This window comes from Lutjanus erythropterus, chromosome 7 (genome assembly GCF_056507025.1).
Source record: "Lutjanus erythropterus isolate fLutEry1 chromosome 7, fLutEry1.hap2, whole genome shotgun sequence".
NCBI lineage: Eukaryota > Metazoa > Chordata > Actinopteri > Lutjaniformes > Lutjanidae > Lutjanus > Lutjanus erythropterus.
In genome coordinates this window covers 8,521,053-8,539,824 of record NC_139323.1, presented here as the reverse complement: position 1 = coordinate 8,539,824, position 18,772 = coordinate 8,521,053, and the positions used below count along the sequence as shown (strand labels likewise).

Below are 18,772 nucleotides of genomic sequence, written 5' to 3'. Positions count from 1 at the left end.
ACAAAACTGCTACTTAGGTTCAGTCACACAAACTGAACCACTGCCATCTTTGTATTCATACTGTGTATTTGAGAATTACAATATAACACAATATCACAATACTCAAATTTAGGGATATTCTCTTACACCCTTTCTCTACCGCCACTATCTCCAAAACTTGCACCAAAACAATCTAGATGTAAAAACAGAAACTACATGTAAGAAGAAAAATATGCATTTTTGATTATGGGATAAACTGTCCCTTTAATGTGTCAATAAACACATGATGATGATGTATTTTTAATTCTGTACATCCTTATTTGACCTCTTGGATAGCTGTTTACACCATCAGTCCAATCCTTCCAGCAGCTGCACAGTTTCCCTCAGGTCCTCCACAACTGCATCCACATCTGCTTTGGTCGTCCCCCTACCCACACTCAACCTCAAGGCGTTAGCTGCCACCTCTGAGGGGACGCCGCAGCTCAGAAGGATATGGGAAGGCCTGATGGACAGACAGTGCGGCAGTGCAGGCGAGTTATGTAACTGCGATCAATATGGTGTCAGGACAAAAGGACAACAGGGGAAAGAAGGACCTCGTTTTACCTGTTTCCACTGTCGGAGTGGCAGGCGGCACCAACGCTGGCCAATAACCTCGTACAGTTGGACAATACCCTCCAGCCTAAAGCGGGAGAGAGAGATAAATCATTCAAAGCCTTTGTAGTTTACAAATAGCCCAGTGCAGGTCATGAACTGTCTCTAACAAACATTGGTGTAGGGTGAGAGGACAGTGTGTTGGACTGGCAGACCAAAACAAGTTTAGGACAGAGATGGAAGAGCCATGACATCACCTTGTAATGTTGGGCCCAGGATGGACACATTACATGTGTTAGGGAGGATATCAGAGCCTGGGTAATGGCTGTTGAAGTGAATCTTGTCTTTAAAGACGGCCTGGAAAGGAAAACATACCGATGGTACACTTTGTCCTTAAGAGTCATAGAACATAAAATTCACTGTGAATCACAAGCTTTACAATTACCTCATACACACTATAAACTGATAACATTACCATTTACAGTATCACAGTAACAGTGAGAATATGACAAACTTACCTTCAGTCGTTCTTCCAAGTAAAGTTTGGTATTTTTCATATGACTCTCATAATCCGACAGATTAGAAGTCACCAGTTCTGCAGCCTAAAAGACACACATATGATACACAATATAATGCATGACATTCAGTTATATATATCACTAAATTTAATTTATAAAAATGGTAAGGCTGTCATACAACTGAAATTACAGAGCCATTTTTGTGTAGGAGTTGTTTTTATTCGGTGCATTACCAAACACTTCTCTATTTCAGTTCCACCAAAACATCAAGCCACAGCCTAACACTGATGACACTGATGATTTTAATACTCATGCCTCTATACAACCTATTGACTATATGACCTACCGGCTCAGAGTCTTGAAATCAGATGAAACGAGGTTGTGTTTACATTTTCCCGCGCAAAGTTACAGTTGTATGTCAGCCAGTTATTTTGAAAATGTTTTTATTTTTATTTTGACATTATAATTTGAGTTTATTGTGGTGGAAACAGTACAGCTTTTGTCCACCGAGACCTCCAACTCAACAAAATATCAAAGTTCATTGTAGTAGCTTTATGCTTCATAAATGCAGAATTTATTGCGGGGCTACTGTTCTGAATTGCAAAAGCTGTTGTATTTTTTTCATTCAATCGCTGCAGTTCTACAATAAATTAATGAGGAAATTCTTATCAGAACTGACTGGCATGATGGAGGAAAAGATGGAAAACAGGAAAGGAGCCAAGAGGAAAACATGTGACTGGATTTTTTTTTTTTTTTTTTTTAAATTGGTACCCGATAACAATTCATGTTAAAGTGTGAAAGACACACTGAAATGGGTGAAATAAAATTTTAGAACAGCGTTATAATAAGGCACCCTAGAGTTTATAAACTGTAACTAATGGCTTTATTATTGTTTAACAAATTATCTATGAGTTATTTATGTGTTACAGATAACCAGGTTGCCAGGTTGTGAACAATCCCTTTGACTGATTGGATGACCAGAAAGGTTAAACACCAGTGCATTTTATTTTTCCCTATTTGTCAACCACAAATTTATTCTTATTAATGGTATAACAAGATAACATTATTCATTAACCCCTAATGAGGCAAATAATAACAACCTATCAATCCTTTACATAGGTTGCATTAGTAGCAAGTGAGACCATTCTATGTCGAAAGAAGGAGACATTTTAGAGGTTTATCTACAAAGTTACATTCAAGTGTCTTCCACTACATATATCCATCCAGATATCCAACACTGCATCAGGCATAAACTCTATTGCATTTTCAACACTTGTGCAAAAATCTTTTTGTCAAAATATGTAACCTAACTGCTTTGACAAAACCTGAATTTTTATGCACCATTAATTCAGGAAGATAAAATCTGACTCAGGGTGTAACATTTTTCAGTGTAAGCTTCTAGAGAAATGTTCTGAAACCTTAAAAAGAGGTGCTAGTAAAAAGTCCAGTGAGATATGGAGCAGGAAACATACCTTTCCCAGTCCAGCAATCATCGGTGTGTTTTCTGTGCTGTAGTATCAAGAGAGAGAGGACATAGACCCTAACATTTAGATGTGCAGCTCTCTGACCTTGGTCGGTGTTTCATGCATTTTTGGTACTTTATTATTTATTTATTATCCTCAAATAAGACAATGTGGTATGTTACCCTGGTCTGAAGTTTCTCTCCTGTCCTCCTCCAAAAAGCATTGGATACAGCGGCGTTCTCGTCCCAGGGCTGTTCACATATAAAGCACCAATCCGAGGAGCATAGAACTACAAGTGTAACAACAGCCGTCAGTGACATGTTCTCATATTTTTTTCTGATGTCAAATCAAGATATCTTATACAGCAGATTCCTGACCTTGTGCCCCACTATGGTGAGGTAATCCACTCCCAGTTCACACGCATCAACTCGGATTTTCCCCAGAGCCTGAGCAGCATCAGTGTGGATCAGGATCCTGAGCCGCTCACGCTGCTTGTTGAGAGATTTTATTCTCTGGCAGATCTCTTGGACAGGCTGACAGGAGGAAAAATGTCATGAAAATACACTCATCCCTTGTGAGAGCAACATTTTTTTATGTTAAGTCAACAAAGTTTGATTTTTGAGTTCATTTAATAAAATCTATAAAGCCAATATAGCCCAATTAGTTCAAGATCAATACACAACACATATACATTGTTCACTTAACATATATTTTGATGGCAGAATTAATTAAAGCGAATGTCAAAATATATCTAAAATATGTTTTTATGTTCATGACATGTAGTCAGTTTCTTGTTTAATAAAACAGATAATTTGTGTCCACTCAACATAACAAAAACACAAGATCTGAAGTGTTCTGGTGAACAGACATGGTTTACATTCTTAACATAAAACTGCTGCAATTCCCTGTGTTTTCACTAACATGTTATTTCTTGTACACACAACTTAATAAAAATCATCCAAAGCGATGTTTAATTTTAGAGTGCAGGTGCAACATATTAGTAGACTTCCCAGCATGCACTGTGCAAGAGTCAATACTTCTGAGACCCTACTTTTTATAGTTCAAAGAAACCATATATTATAGAGACTTTTAAGATAAGTCATGGTTGTCTGTTTTCAAAGTAATGAAAACACTGTGAACCATGAGAAAGGCTAGTATTAGTGTTGAGGCCTTACCTCCTACACTTAAAATCTAATAAATTCATGTTTCACATGTTGTCTTTGTGCCAATTCTGGAACAAAGCAGCTACAACAGGGGCAGCTGCAGCTGTAGGTTGTGTGCAATGAAGAACTGACTGTTCAAACTGAGCAAATGTAAAAGGAAATTAAATTTGTTTGTAGTTTGTTGGTGGATGTGTTTACGTGGACAGTATTTCCTCAATCTCAATGAAGTCTTTCTGATTAGAAATCCCAATTTAACATTTACATGGATGCTAAATTAAGTGATCCAATTAAACGTGTTAAATGCCTAAAGGCATTAATCAGAATATAACTTTCTTAATGTGCAAACTGGCTTTGTCCCTCCCAGAAAAATGTTGCACATTACCTACCCCCACATTGGACAGACACACGCTGAAAGAATATATTTAATCAAACCAGAGAGAAACAGTCAGATTAAGCATTTACATGCTAATTATGTTCCTTTTAATCAGACTATCCAAAGTTCAGATTATCAAAGGTTCTGTTCCAAATGACGTGTTTACATTAAGCGCTTTAATTCTGTTTGGGCTGTTAATCTGATTACTTAGGGTCCATATAAACAACAGTTGTTGGTTCAACTTAATATCTTAAGCTTATTGAACATGTTTTCTCAAGTTTAGTTAACATTAATCAATTTTACAAAACAAACATTTAAAACTTAAAACTAATTATTCAACTCAGTTAATTTACATCTTTAAATTGAACCTCTTAAAAATACTTATATTTACATTTTTACACATTATAAGTTTTGAAGGCAAGCTGTACACAATAAACAAATAAATTCACACACTTGTTTGCAGTCTACAACCTCATCAGTAGATGCCACTAAATCTCACACACTGGTCCTTTAAATTGACTAAGAGAATTTCCATTTATAGTGTCCATTCAAAATGGAAGCTTTTTGTTTTTATGTTGGAACTGTATTTAAGGATGCATATTTCATATAAGACACATGGAAGGATTTTTCATTTAAAGTATTTTTTCTGACAGAATTCCCAGAGGAACAGGAGATATCCCCTCTAGGCATTTTTTTTATTTTTAGGTTTAAAAATAATTAAGTTTTAAGTCAACCGATGATCAGACTAGGATCACAGTCAATCAAAATGGCCAACACTACTGCTTCTTTTGTTGTTCCAACTTTCAAACACTGTGACAAAAGTTAAGATGTTCTACTCTTCTTCTTGCCGGGGACCCCCCTACAACCCACTCAGGGACCTCTGTTGGTCCTGGATCCCAATTTGAAATCCAATGCTGTAAACAGATGCACTTATATGTAAAGACAGAAGAGGCTGTCAGGCTTCTAACCATCTGTCTCTTTCTTACCATGATGACTCCTGTCTCATTGTTGGCCAGCATGATAGAGATGAGGCAAGTGTTTGGACGCACCGCAGCAATGATGTCTTCCACCTCCACACGGGCTGTCACCTTAGACACAGCCACACATGTCACATCTGTGACAGAAAGACAGTTACTAACACGTCAAGAAAGGCAGCAAATGTAAGGAAGCTACTTTAGGCTGGTAAATAAACTATTTCTGAATAAAACGTTACAGGATTGTCTCTTACCTGCCTTGCCATGTTTCTGTAAGTGCTCCGCTACTAGTTTGACTGAGTCATGTTCCACATTAGAGGTGATAATGTGAGGAAGGCCACCGCTTCCATTCTGGTGCCCGTCACCTTGCTCTGCAGCCTTGCAGTTTTTCCTGAAGTGCTCTACAGCAGTGTGGAGCACCAGGTTATTGGCCTGAAAGAAGGTTTGTTTGATATGAACCACCGGTGCACACATGAAATTACTATTCTGCTGATGTAGCTTTACAAAACATGAGCAAAAAAGTAAACCAGTAGTCATGATTACCTCTGTTCCACCTGATGTGAAAATGATGTCTTCTGCTTTTCCTCCAACCATTCTCGCCACATTCTCTCTGGACTGATTAATTATTGCCTTCGCTTTAGCACCTAGAAATAAAAATGATTTTTACATAAAGTACTTTTTTATTGTTTGCATGCTGAGAGCATAATTGGTTGGGTACTGAAGAGGCCAATTAGGGAAAAGCAGCTCACTGGTCGTTAAGGAAACAAATTTATTTACACAACTTGCTTCACATTTCAACTACCACATCAATTCAATGGCAAACTGATGCAGGTTTAAGTTTTCTTCACCTGCAATATAGTTGCTACTTGGGTTTCCCCACGCATCCTGGAGAGCTTCAGAAATGGCCTGGATCACTTCTGGTTCCAGAGGAGTTGTGGCATTATAGTCCATGTAGATCCTGTATTACAGTAAGTACACTGGATGTGTTAAGCCTATACGTTACATCACATTAACAAACATTAAGAGCATTCAAAATCTTAGAAATCACAATTGGGCATCCACTTTGTTTAAGACTTAATTTGATTCACAGAGAATGACCGACTGATACAACCTCCTACCTGTCTAGATTCATTGCTGAATAGTGATGAAGGTTGTGGCCAGTGAAGGTGTGACCCTGCATCGAGGGGATATCATCAGATTGTTTGGCCATAATACTCCTGGAGAGAAATACACATTTACATTTACGTAGGGTGTCTCTGTAGATATATTACAGTCAGACAAAATAGCCAACAGAAACTTAAATCCCTAAATTTATAACTATACACTAACACATTATATACTGATCCCCAGAGGAAATTGTGTTATGTGACAACTGCTCCCATTCAAGAATAGAAATAATAGTATAAGCACAGAGAAATTCTATTGTATTATGCAAGTTTAATCAAAATTTTATTGAAATTTCAAATCACAGGAGGTGTAATATTTAAGTAATGTTTTTTTAAAGGCAAAATGTATGTCAAAAAACTTTTAAATCAATGAATCTTGTGAGACCCGGATGTCCTGCCCTACAAATCAGATTTTCCAAACTTCAAAAAACATCTTCATTTGGTACAGACTCCTGCAATAAAAAAGATCTGGACATTCATTTTAAATGTTTAAATGTAATGTAAAAATTAGCATTACCTCATTACCTCTAATATCCCAAATCATATCACAGCTGCAATATCAGTCAAAATAATCACAATTTTATATATATATGTATATGTGTATGTGTGTGTGTGTGTGTATATATGTATATATCAGTCTATATCAGTATCAGCATATATGTTGTATGATATGAAAACTTTTTGTTTGACAGAACACAATTCAGATGACTTTTTTGTTGTTTTTGTTTTTTTACTCTTTTGTTATATAGAACAGTTGAATTATTACATACATTTACTGTGCTGTAAAATCTAAATAAATAATAATAAGCTGCTGACAGGGATGAAATTAATTGAAGGACCAACATATATAGACTAACTCTTTGCAGCAAAACTTCTATGTATAGCTCTCAACTTCTCAAATAGTGATGGGTGCATTCATGTGGACAGCACCGTGAGCTTCGGTTACAAAGTATTTTGAAAGGTGGTCGGACAGTGTGACTGCGGACCAAACAGCAGGTGTAACTGAATCTTGGTGGTTCAACTGTAGTATCAGCTACTTAAAATTCTGAACATGTTTATCACCGCGTAGTGTGTAATTAAAGGTCAGCTGGGTATCTCCGAGGCTACAGAGGTTTATTACACACTTCAAGCAAACATTTGGCGTTTACATGGTCTAACTGCTCTGTCAGCTAACGTTACATCCAGGCTGTCAGCAGCAGGCGTGACAGGCTTTTACTGAGCTGCCGGGTAGCTTCCTGGTTCCGACTGGACTTAAAGTAAATTAAAAACATAGGGAAGCTCACAAGAACTGAAACATTAATACATTCTGTGTTATGCCTGGTAACGGCTTACCACACCGAGATGATATTTAGACCGCAAACGCTTAGCTACTTTTTGTAGGTAACATCTGTTAACCTTAGCTAAAGCTAGCAACTGCTGCTAATTTATTTTTGCTAGCAAGATCATATTTAACTTTTAATCAGCTTTCAAGCTCCAAAATGTGTCAGATATGCTCTCTTTCGTATGATATGGAAGGCTGAGATTCTTGGCTTTATGTCTGACCTTGTGAAGTGATGCAAAGATGTCCTGAATAGATTTACTACTGTCTGTGTCAATCATCAGCTAGCATGGCCAGGTTGTACAACTGCAAGACGGTTGTATCTCTAGAAGGGAACCGTTGATATGCGAAAGTCTCGCGAGATTTGTACCGGTTGTGTCTTCATTGTGTACGTTATACAAACTCATTATGGTTTATATTATAACAATTTGGCGGTTAAGATCTGGGTAGGTTCAGGGGGGAAAATGCTTGGTTAAGGTTATGGGAAGATCATGATTTGGGTTAAAATTATTAATCTCGCGAGATATTTTGCAGGTCTGGGATGAAGCGCTCCTTCGCTGGGTTGCCAGATGTCTTGAAGAGAAACCTGCAACCTGCAAAAACAAATTTGTCAGAGAGTGCTAAAATCAATACAGTATGAGAGTTAAACGTTGTTATATACAATGTGTGGGATGTTGTGTGAATTATATTAATTTAACGTTTGAATATTAGGAAGCAAAGACAATTATATCTTTTTTAACAGTAGCATGGTTAACAATTAATACATAGGATTAACTTTTAACTGGCTGAAATTCCTGGTTGAAAGTCTGCGAAAATCAGCATGTCTCATGCCGAAGAGCCTTAAATACTATTTGATAATGTAATATCATTTAAGGGTTCAGTAAATGTGGATTTAGAAAATTTAAATTGATCAGAAAGGTGTTATAAACAGTCCCAAAATGCTGGCAAGGGGACATGGCAACTCTTTACTCTTACCTTATTTATTTACGCCTTTTGAATGTATTTACTGTTTATTTTAATACTGTTTTGCTGTTGTTACCAGCTCTCCTGTATGTACATTTTTCTTGATTTTTTTAATATATACAAACAAATTTGTACACGTGTACAATGTATATAATATAAATTTTTCTATTTTTGTGTATATGTTCTCTATTATTGTATACATAAATAAGCACATTCTTTATGTTGAGCAATATATAGATATTCTATTCATATATGTGTGTTTTATCTTATTATGTGTACGGTATGAGAAGGGTTTTTCTACTGTTTTTACTACTGTTGTTATTACTTGGTGTGTTATTGTATAAGCAAATTCATTTATTTACGTATATTACTATTGTATTTGGGATCAATAAACTACATCTATGTATTCTAAACTCTAAAAAAGTTATGTTAAATATGTGAGAGTCAGTTTCTTTTAGGTAATAGTCAACTAAATCAAAAGTAGATCATGTCTTTATTTGTGATTGTTAATGATAAATCTTTGGTCACCACGTACACCAGAGACACAGTGTATAAAGAAGAGGAGCCCATTACTTTGTGTTGCATAATTTCCATGTTTATTTAATATATGACAATGTGTTTAGTGTACACAAACATTTGACGCTAAACTCCAACACTCAGAGACACTGACTGAACTACTGCCCATTTAAGATTTTGTAAATGGGTGCAACTTTATAATACACTGTTCACAGCAATCATGTTTATATACAATGCAAAATAATTTGAAGAAGAAAAAAAAGAAAGAAAGAAATGTACCGGTGCAATTTGATAGTGCAAAAAAAAGAAAAAGAAAAAAAAGAGAGAGATTAGATGTGGAAGCACAAAAATGCATTAAATTATATTCTTTCAAAGGGTAGGGGAGGGATTAGAAAAAGTAGATTTTGTGAAGGCTGTCAGAGCATGACGGTGAATTAAGAGTGAAAGTGTGACAGTAAAGTAACCTACAGCATTACTCCGTGCAAGATGCAATGCCTAACAGGGCCATAATGAACCAACCTTCCCCCACATATCAGTGGACAGATTATTACAGGTATATCCCACAACCTCCATTTGGTTCCCTGATAATAACCTAACTACAATCAATAAGGAACCAGACAGTGAATCCAGAAGACAAGTCAACACAACCACTCCTGCAGAATAAGTATTTTCAAATATCAATGTACATTCAGTGTGATTTTTTGTGTGTGTGACTGCACCAATAAATACATTGGTTGGCTCAAATGTGACGCACATTAAAAGGCCCAAAGAAAACAGGAGAAACAATCTCAACACAGAGATCAGACAGGAGCAATCCGGGATCACACTTTAAAATCAGGTTTTAAAGGAAATGAGACAGAAATGAGTGCTTGAGACAGTGTAATGTACAGTACAGCAGGGTATTCCCTCAATGACGATGCTATAGCTGGATAAAATACAACTGCAGTCTGTGCCAAGAAAGTCTGTGATAGACTTTGATCATAAAATTGATCACCCAACTTGTTAAACAACAAAGTAAAGATATTAACAGATATTTGACTGTTTTATTAACCACAACTATACTGACAGTTGTACACACATGTGAGACTGTAAAAAGGTTTGATTGGACCACTCTGAAATATGTCCACAACACAGAGAATACTTTCCAATCTCAAGAAATATGCTTATAGTCGCAGAGTATGGTACTGTATAGTGATACATGGATTAAAAGCATTAAAATGATTGTAGCAAAGGACTTCGTTTTGGTAAGAGGAAGTGGCAGATTTACACTCGCTTCTAGCTATCAGAAATAATATTATTTTATTTACCTCAGGCACCAACTTTCAAAAAAGCAACATATAGTTGTTTAATTAATTTAGTCCTCATCTGAAGGTAGCTACAACTGTATGGATTACCTCAGCACCAAAAATAAACACATACGAAGGTACTGTCACAATTTAATCCCCTGCTGAAACATACTGTTCCATTAAATAGATAAAAAAATATTCTTGCTCTTTTGCGTAACAGTTAAATGCTTTGAGATGATGTAAGTGAAATGTCACTTCTGTCACTGAGCATGCTGTCTAGGCTGGCTGACCTGAAGCACACTCATCAATCTAACTTGACACAGCATCTCACAAGCTGCATCTGTCACTATTTTCAGTTTCAGATTCATGGTCAGTTTGAATGAAATGTTCTAGAAAATGCACAGTTGAGATTTTCATTAAAGATCAGACGTAGGGATAAAAACAAAACAGTAGCTTTTCAACGCAACAGCACCCATTTGATACTTTCAAAGCATGACTGTTAAACAGATACAGCCATATGCTTTTTGACAATCTTTAAATACATTAAAGTGGGCTTTTTTAATGTTTAAACATGAAGTATACTCTGTGTTATGGAAATCCTGTACTATATGACAGTTGATTTCCATATCATGTAACATTAACATAAAAATGATACCTTTTTGTCTGGGTATGAACGTGATGATGATGGAAAGCAGGAAAGTGATGTGATACGATCTGCAGACACTTCCAGGACAGTCTTATAGCAGCATGAAGGATGTAGTTTCAAAGCAACTGGTGCAGAGGCATACTGTACAGTATGATTGAAAAGATAGGCACTACATTTAATCAATATACATATCATTCAGAAAACCAGCTTCTTATTCTGTACTATGAGGAACATTTTATACTTTTGATCACTTGAACAAGGTAGCTTTGTGCAGCTGAGGATGGACAGACCACCTTAATATTCTCTACCTAACAATATATCAGCTTTTTCAGATGAATGTTAGTTGGGTCAGGTATGACTATCCTAATCTTAAAGGGGATTATTCAAGTAATCTTCAGCACAAAGACAGTAGCCAATTATTATTAAATTCTTTAACTACAAGGGGACAAGGTTGTATTATTCAAACATTTAAGGAACTCATATTAAAAAGTGCAGTGTGCAGAAATTGCACGGTACTACTACTTTAGAAATATAAATGTCTTTGTAAATAAATACATGCAGAAATAAATAATAAAGCTGTTAAATATCTAAATATATCACATTTTAAAAGAAATAAAATTCAGGTAGAGAATGAGATTAAATTGAGAGGATTAATGGTAATGTTATTTGATTACTTGTTGTGTGAATGTAGATACCCTCGGTGCTCCTACAAGTAGCTAAAACGACATGAATTGATCAAAATGCCACAAGAACATGAAGTCTATGATGATATGCCATTCCTTTGCCAGGCTGTGTGTGCTAAAGTTTCCAACAAGTTTTAAGAATAGGAAGCAGATTACTCGATGTCAGGATTCATGGACCACAAAGAAAAGAGGATTATTCTAAAGAGTTACACTCAACTGTCATTTTTTTTTTCTTTTAGCTTGTATTTTCTAGCTGTACATTGTATGCAAACCAGTTTAGACACTGTTTATATAGCTGTAGAGTAGAGTAGAGAAGAATCTGCATGTGTGTCTGTTTACGGATGCAAATGTAGCGATGTGATCCTCACTGACATGGCAGCTTTAGGTAAAAATAAATGTCACTGCATTTTTTTAAGGACTAAATGTATAAGGCTTGATGTGTCACTGACAACAACTACAGTACATTACCATACGTATGTAATCTGAGATAAGAAACTGTTGCTACTTCCTCCATTTTCTTCATTCGTCCAGCTATGAATAAACGTCAGTACAGTACAGTGACAGCTTTTTGAAGAGGTTCTTCAGACTACGAGACTCACACCGCAGCAAAGGCCTGACACGAAAATGGGCGCTTTAGGTGCTGAGGACACTAGTGATAAACTGAGAACGTACAGGGGAAAGATGGTTGTTGGTGACTGTGGTGGGGGTGGGGTGGGGCTCAGCACAAGGGGAGGGATAAGGACAAGGATCTATGTACATCTTAGTCTTTGCATCCATCCTTCTCTCATGAGTCACATCCTCATCTGTCCAGCTCGTCTTCTCGACAGCTTTGACCTGACAGACAGAAAAGAAAATGTATTTATATTAACAATGCATCTTCTAAGTAATGACTGTGTGTTTAGGTTGGAGAAGGAGCAGGAGTACCAGTGTAGAAAGCTAAGCAATGAACTACTGTGGACAGAGTCAGTAGCAAAACTGCTCTCTGCAAAATCAGCAATTTTATGTCACGCTAACACGGTAGTTGCTGGTCTATCACTGCCTCCATCACTTAGTTTGTTTTTGTCATTGTATGACTTTGGCAAATCCTTTTCAAACTCCAAAGTCACACAATAATACAAATAAACTACCCAATCAAGGCAGCGGGAGACTAGCAACTCCCATGTTCTGCAATGCAAAATTAGTGTCTTTGCATCAGGAGTCTGGTTGCTTTGGAGAGAGCGGTATTTGACTGATATAACAGCGGTTTCCCATCGGAAAAGGCTGTCGGACAGCAAGGTAAACCAGTGAAAGTATTCTAAATATATATATTGATTTTTTTAGATGGCTAAAATGCAGTTATTGCTGACCCTGCCCACAACAAACTGGAGGCGTGCTGACCACCATCTACTGTAGGAAATACACTAACTGTGGATAAGTACCTCATACAACCCCACCTTCCTTCATTTTAAGTATTTTTTACCTGATAGTTCCAGCGAGGAGAGGATTAAACGCATACAGCCAGTCGTGCATCTCTTTGTCGTTAGTGGCTTGCAGCAATATTCCACGATGTTCTGTACACACAGCAAACGTGTTCGGGGTCTGTTGAAAGAGACAAAAAAAAGCTTTTTATACCATACCTGTAGTTTTCACTAATAGAAGAGTGGAAAGAGTAACTTTTGGAGACGTTCGTCAGTCACCAACCTTCAGCATTGCCTGCTGGTCTTCGCTGTACTCCACCTGGGCAGAGGAGAGGTTGAGGATAGCCCGCTCCACAGTGTCTCTCTCTGTGTTGTAGATGTAGACGTATGGCCGCCGCACAACAACATACCGCTTCACCCATCCATTGGTGTGTGGCTCTAAGAAATGGATGTAACCCTTCTTTGACACGATGGGGCTGTAAAAATAAATATTATATTATCATATGTGAAACCAAGAAAGTAACCCAAAATCCATTTTCCCTGGTTGTAGCTTGTTTAAAATACATTTTCTTGAAGCATCCCCCTCACTTAAACATTTTTTGATTCCATATAGGTCATTGTATAATCTAAGAGGCACTGAGTATCCTTTCCTTGGTTCCTAGAATTTTTAAAGAAACTGGGGAACGTACCTTAAAATTTTAAGATCTATGTGACTGGCATAACCTGCTCAGTTCACTTAGATCTATTACCTTTCATATCTTTAGGGCATTTTTTTGCTAATCTTCAAACAAAGTGCTCTTGTCTCTAATTATATATTTAAGTATATAAATGAAAATAATTTATCTATATTGTGTAGGCAAATTCGTGTTTATGGCCTTTTATGGATATGTGTACATTTTCTGAATGTATTTTAGCATAATAAGGGGAATCAGTTGTTGTGGGAGTGGCTAGGCCTGGGGGAGCTTATGTCTGCTTATGTGTGTTTCACATTATGTACTGTATGTTCTGTATATTTGTGTTAAGGACCCCCTTGGAAACTAGATGGTTCGGCTTAAGGGGTTTATCCTGTTAATGAAGTTTTAGATTTACTGCAGGAGACTTACCTGACTCTAATCTCCTGGATATCAGGGACAAATTTGCGGATCCGAGGTTTGGTTTCAGAGGCTCCATTGACGGGCTTTTTGGCCTCTGCGTCCTGCGGTGTGTCAGGACTGGGGCTGACGGCACGAGAGCGAGGCGTAGGGGGTCTGCAGTACAGAAACAAGAGGTCTATGAGTCCCAGAGACAAAGTAGCTGCCTACACCTTATGTGAAGCAGTACTTTTCCACACACAACAAAAGCTACCATGGCTACCGAGGATGACAATCGATACGTAACAATAACCAAGTACGTCTTAGGACTTACCTGAGTTCAGCGTTGACATAGCAACCCTCAACCAGTGAAGGACATGTTGAGGAGGGTGTGATTGTGTTGAGAGCAGAGATTGAAGCAGAGTCTCTTAGCGTTGTGACTGACATCTCTGAGATCTGTGACAGACAATCACACAGACGCATGCTCATTCAACTGTGAGGGACTGACCAACTGACCAACACTAATCTTATTTTTTTTGTCACATGTAGGGTTAAATTTGAGCATTTGAGCACTACCTTGCTTTCACTGGCGCTGATACACACATGGCTGTATTCTCGGTTGAAGGAGTGAGTGAGCAGCCGCAAACACTGTGTGTAAGAAGGACAGAGAGCTTAAAATGTCTTCTAAGGTTAGATACAAGATGAGTAAAATCAGATCTGTAATATCATAGAAATGTAAGCACTATATTTCAACTTGACATTAGTGCATATACACTGAGGTACATGTCAGCACATACTTTACATGACAGAGATCATAGAACAGCACAGAATCTTCTCTGGCAACAAAATACAGAGTGCACTTAAAGGATCTATATTTATTATTGTTAAACCTGACCTATAGCTTGGCAGCTCTCCCTTATGTGACATCACGTCCAATTTGTCTTTTTTTAGGTGGACAAATAACTCTCTTATAAAATGACTCCAGATGTTACTGCACTGTATATAGATGTTTTTGTTTTTTGAATCTAGTTTCTACATAATATTCCTACACACTGATTCACTGGGGTTGCCAACCCGCATGATGCCATTTAAATCAAACCAGAAATTCAGCGTTCACTGAGTTTGATGGCTGACCTTGGCAGCGAGCTCCTTCTGCCTCTCAGTGGTGATTTCAGAGCTGGAGCTGACCTCCTGGTCAACTTCAGGGGGCTGAGGAGACTCACTCAGCTCCTCTGTGACACAGGACAGCAGGGACTCCTGGCCCATGAGCAAAGTAGACTCCAGTTTCTCCCTCAGCAGAAGGTAATGTTTGGTCTTCTCCACCTTACAGAACCGGGAAAGAGCATCAAAGTCATTGACAAAAGAGCCTTGTTTAAACTTAGAGAAAGTTGTCTGCAGGCAAGTTTTTTGAAATAGTGGAGAAAAACAATTTATTTGACAAATTCCAGTCTGGTTTCCATCAGACGCCCAGCGGAGACGGCTCTCCCTACTGCTTTCAACACCATAAATCATATTATTTTATTAGATAGTCAGAGCAAATGGGTTCAGGAAATATGATACTGTATAACGCTTGACTGATTTTCTTCCTATTTTTATAACCGTAACTTATTTGTATCCATTGCTGACAAACTATCTGATTGTGCTCCTGTGTTCTGTGGAGTTCCTCAAGGATCTGTCCTGGATCCTCTCTTATTCTCCCTCCACTCCCTAACAGTCAGTTCAGCCATGTCTCTTACCGTGGCTATGGTCATAATATCCAATATTATTTATTTGTGGAACTGGGGAAACTTTCAAACTGGCTACATTACTTTTTTTTGTTTTCTGCAGTTAAATCACAACTGAGCTGAAGTGCAAAAGATACTAAAAGACAATACCCACCCCAGGTACTGCCTGCTGCTGTCTGACGAGATAAAAAAGGACCTACTGGCATACTATCAGACTTCAGAGAAGCTTCTCTCCACAGGTTGTGAGATTCATCCCCCTGATTCCATTAAATTAATAGCTTTTGTGTTTTTGTTGTTTTTATTGTGCTCTGTGTTGTTGGTGTATGTGTACCATTAATTGAACTACTAATGTAAATTTTTGTTATACAACCTGTAAATTAATTCTTGAACCCTTAAACCCCTTGAGTCTTGAAGTTCTTGCCTTGTCTCAAATTTGAGTTCAGGAAAACTAGGGGTAATTTTATATTCCCTGTTGAGCTTTAAGAAACATCTTATGTAAGTTATTTAGACCTGTTGTTTGAAATAAGAAACATTACAACATAAAGCCGAGATGCAGTAGCACAATTACAACTAGAGGAGTGTACTCAGTAGAGTTCAGATTTCCACCAGGCAACAGATGGTGAAGCACTTACTGCAATGTCACTACAACTGCCTGATGCAACCAGTGTAGATTTGTGAATATACTGACTTGTGACTTATTTAATGAAAGGTGTTAAGTATATGTTTTATGGCAAAATAATTTCAAGTAAGAAACATGCTGTAATTACTACAGTACAAAAGGACAAAAAATGTAGAGCAGAACATTATGATGTCACAATGAAGTTGACATTTGACCTTTTGTATATAAAATATCATCATCTCATAATTTTATCCTATTAGATATCTGTGCATAATTTTGTCATAATTAGTGTATGCATTCATGAGATATGGCCAAAAATGTGTTTTTCGTGAGGTCAGCATGATCTTGACCTTTGATCACCAAAATCTAATCACTTCATCCTGAAGTCCACATGGACGCGTGAACCAAGTTTGAAGAAATTTCCTATGAGCAATTCCTGAGAAAGCAGAGGCTTTCATACAGTATGCTCAGACACTTGTTGTTGTTAGACTACTAACAAGGTTGACCGAGGGCCACATCTTCATTAACTGAGATGTTTCAAGACAGTGTATCTTAAATAGACGACGTGTTTAGGCACATGTGGGTTCAATAAATGAGGGCTCCTAGCATCTGTCTTCAGGTGTTAATAATCTCTTATAATCTTATGCCATAAAAGACAAGTTACTAATCTCACTAACATCTTGAAGGAGGCTGAGTTTTTCCAGCTCCCACTGGTGATCCAGAATGAGGCTGTCACTACGGGGCCTCCACCCAGCCAGGTTCTCCTCCCCACGGACGTAGGCCACTGAGGTGTCCAGCACCCGCCTGCGTCTCCTCTGCATACCTGAGGGTGGGTGCAGGTGCAGGATTAGAAATGTTGCAGAGGTGAACTGGATGCAAAACAGTCATTTCATCTTGACTCTCACCTGGGCTTCCTGCATCTGCTAAGTTGCACAGGCTGACCTCATAAACTCCAGTTACACGGTTTCTAGAAAATGAAAAACACAGATCCTTATTGACAGAGAGAATGCAGGAGCTGCATGAAATTTTTCATAGTTTGATGTTTGGGACTCACCCATCTGCTGCTCTCAGGCTTCCAGTACCAAAAAGGTTTCGGATTGAGCGGGAGGCTGAGAGCTTTGTGTCTCGGGAGTAAAACACCATGCAGATATCTTTGGTTATGACTGCAGGCTGGGTGCAGTTTTCCATCTGCAATTGATGAAAGAGGAGGGATTTCTGACACTAATCCTCTGGAGTAATTCACACATCACCTCTGATACTGTGAGAGCTATTTCTGTCTCTCATGAATGCAGGCACTGTACTGTACCTCTAAGTAGGCAGAGAGGGTCATGTAGATCTTCTCCCCATATGGTGTGACTCGGTTTAGTAACAGTGAGTTGTGCATAGAGCTATCCCAAGCTGCCTCGAAGCGGTAGAAAGTCCTGAGGTGATCCAAGTGAGAACATGTCAAGAAAATGAGTCAGCAGTCAAAATTTATGTCCTTCTACCTGAACAACAAATTAACAGCCAGAGCTAAACCTATGCAAAAGTCTATCAACCTAACAACAGAGATGTTACCATAAAAATCATACTTCATAATCAAAAAATACTTCACTGACAGAAAGATGTGGATTAAAAATTTGATTTGATAACATGATAACATGATTTGTAAAATACATATTTAATTTACTACTGGCATTATAGAGTATTTAAAAATTGTAGTCAGTATTCATCAAAATTTCAGTACAATAAAAGTGCTAATGATATCTTTTTGCATGCAACAGGCTAACTGGGTTGATGATCTGCTTTATACAAAGCAACACATAAAGATGACTATTAGTACAGAAAAAGGAAGGGAAGATGAGAGACAGCCAGACGAGATGAGGGACAGGGCAGTGAAATACCTATGGTCAAGTCCCAAGGAAATGCTGTGAGAAAGAAGAAATCAGCAAAAGAATAGAAAGTGAGAGTCAGGAAGTATGTTGTGGTTGTGCGCTTGTGTGGCTGGGATGGTGTTTGTCCTTATTGTCACACTGTTATCTCATTTTATAAACACTGCCATGGATAGTACAGTACAGCTCACCCATAAGAGACTGCTGTTGAGAAATCTTGTGGAAGGCGCTGATCAACTTGATGCAATCTCTCATCCTGCTCTACCATTGGAAAGGTCAAATCACACCATATGGCCATCCCTCAAGCAAAACAATACTGCTTTCTGTTACGCCTCTGATTCACTCCATACGTTAATGTACACGATTTTTCCCAATTTCCCCAGAGGGGAAATAATCATACACTGAAACCAGTTATTCCTCTGGCCTGCATCCCGGTACAGCCTTAAATTAAA

At 37.9% G+C, this 18,772-nt stretch overlaps 2 protein-coding genes across 15 annotated transcripts in view; both read right to left on the bottom strand.

Moving 5' to 3' along the window:
• Nucleotides 1-162: 162 nt before the first annotated feature.
• scly (selenocysteine lyase) lies at nt 163-7,897 on the bottom strand. The gene is made up of 13 exons (XM_084722130.1): nt 7,770-7,897; nt 6,180-6,278; nt 5,910-6,019; nt 5,605-5,705; nt 5,316-5,493; nt 5,074-5,201; nt 2,929-3,084; nt 2,734-2,840; nt 2,561-2,597; nt 1,089-1,172; nt 828-927; nt 583-658; nt 163-481 (listed from the first exon to the last, which is right to left on the bottom strand). The coding sequence occupies exons 2-13, from the start codon at nt 6,269-6,271 to the stop codon at nt 328-330; spliced, it is 1,323 nt and encodes a 440-aa protein (XP_084578256.1). The 5' UTR covers nt 6,272-6,278; nt 7,770-7,897; the 3' UTR covers nt 163-327.
• Nucleotides 7,898-10,667: 2,770 nt separating this feature from the next.
• kif1aa (kinesin family member 1Aa) overlaps nt 10,668-18,772 on the bottom strand; it is a 48,667-nt gene continuing 40,562 nt past the window's right edge. For 11 of the 14 annotated variants that reach the window (XM_084722543.1, XM_084722531.1, XM_084722536.1 and 8 more), the window contains 11 exons: nt 17,756-17,870; nt 17,504-17,637; nt 17,355-17,416; nt 17,127-17,272; nt 15,241-15,429; nt 14,683-14,754; nt 14,441-14,562; nt 14,140-14,283; nt 13,320-13,512; nt 13,099-13,217; nt 10,668-12,473 (listed from right to left, as the gene is read on the bottom strand). In XM_084722543.1, coding sequence (XP_084578669.1) covers nt 12,431-12,473; nt 13,099-13,217; nt 13,320-13,512; nt 14,140-14,283; nt 14,441-14,562; nt 14,683-14,754; nt 15,241-15,429; nt 17,127-17,272; nt 17,355-17,416; nt 17,504-17,637; nt 17,756-17,870 — 1,339 coding nt within the window. In that variant the 3' untranslated portion in view covers nt 10,668-12,430. Of the gene's footprint in view, nt 12,474-13,098; nt 13,218-13,319; nt 13,513-14,139; nt 14,284-14,440; nt 14,563-14,682; nt 14,755-15,240; nt 15,430-17,126; nt 17,273-17,354; nt 17,417-17,503; nt 17,638-17,755; nt 17,871-18,332; nt 18,357-18,772 lie in introns of all 14 variants that reach the window. The other 3 variants (XM_084722532.1, XM_084722541.1, XM_084722544.1) reach the window with 1 other exon arrangement.

Excerpts from the sequence above, each read along its gene's own strand:
- scly (XM_084722130.1), bottom strand. The coding sequence starts at position 6,271 with ATGGCCAAACAATCTGATGATATCCCCTCGATGCAGGGTCACACCTTC. Across the intron at positions 2,598-2,733 it reads GAGAGAAACTTCAGACCAGG|CACAGAAAACACACCGATGA; the intron begins GTAACATACCAC and ends TTGATACTACAG. Across the intron at positions 928-1,088 it reads ACTTGGAAGAACGACTGAAG|GCCGTCTTTAAAGACAAGAT; the intron begins GTAAGTTTGTCA and ends TTTCCTTTCCAG.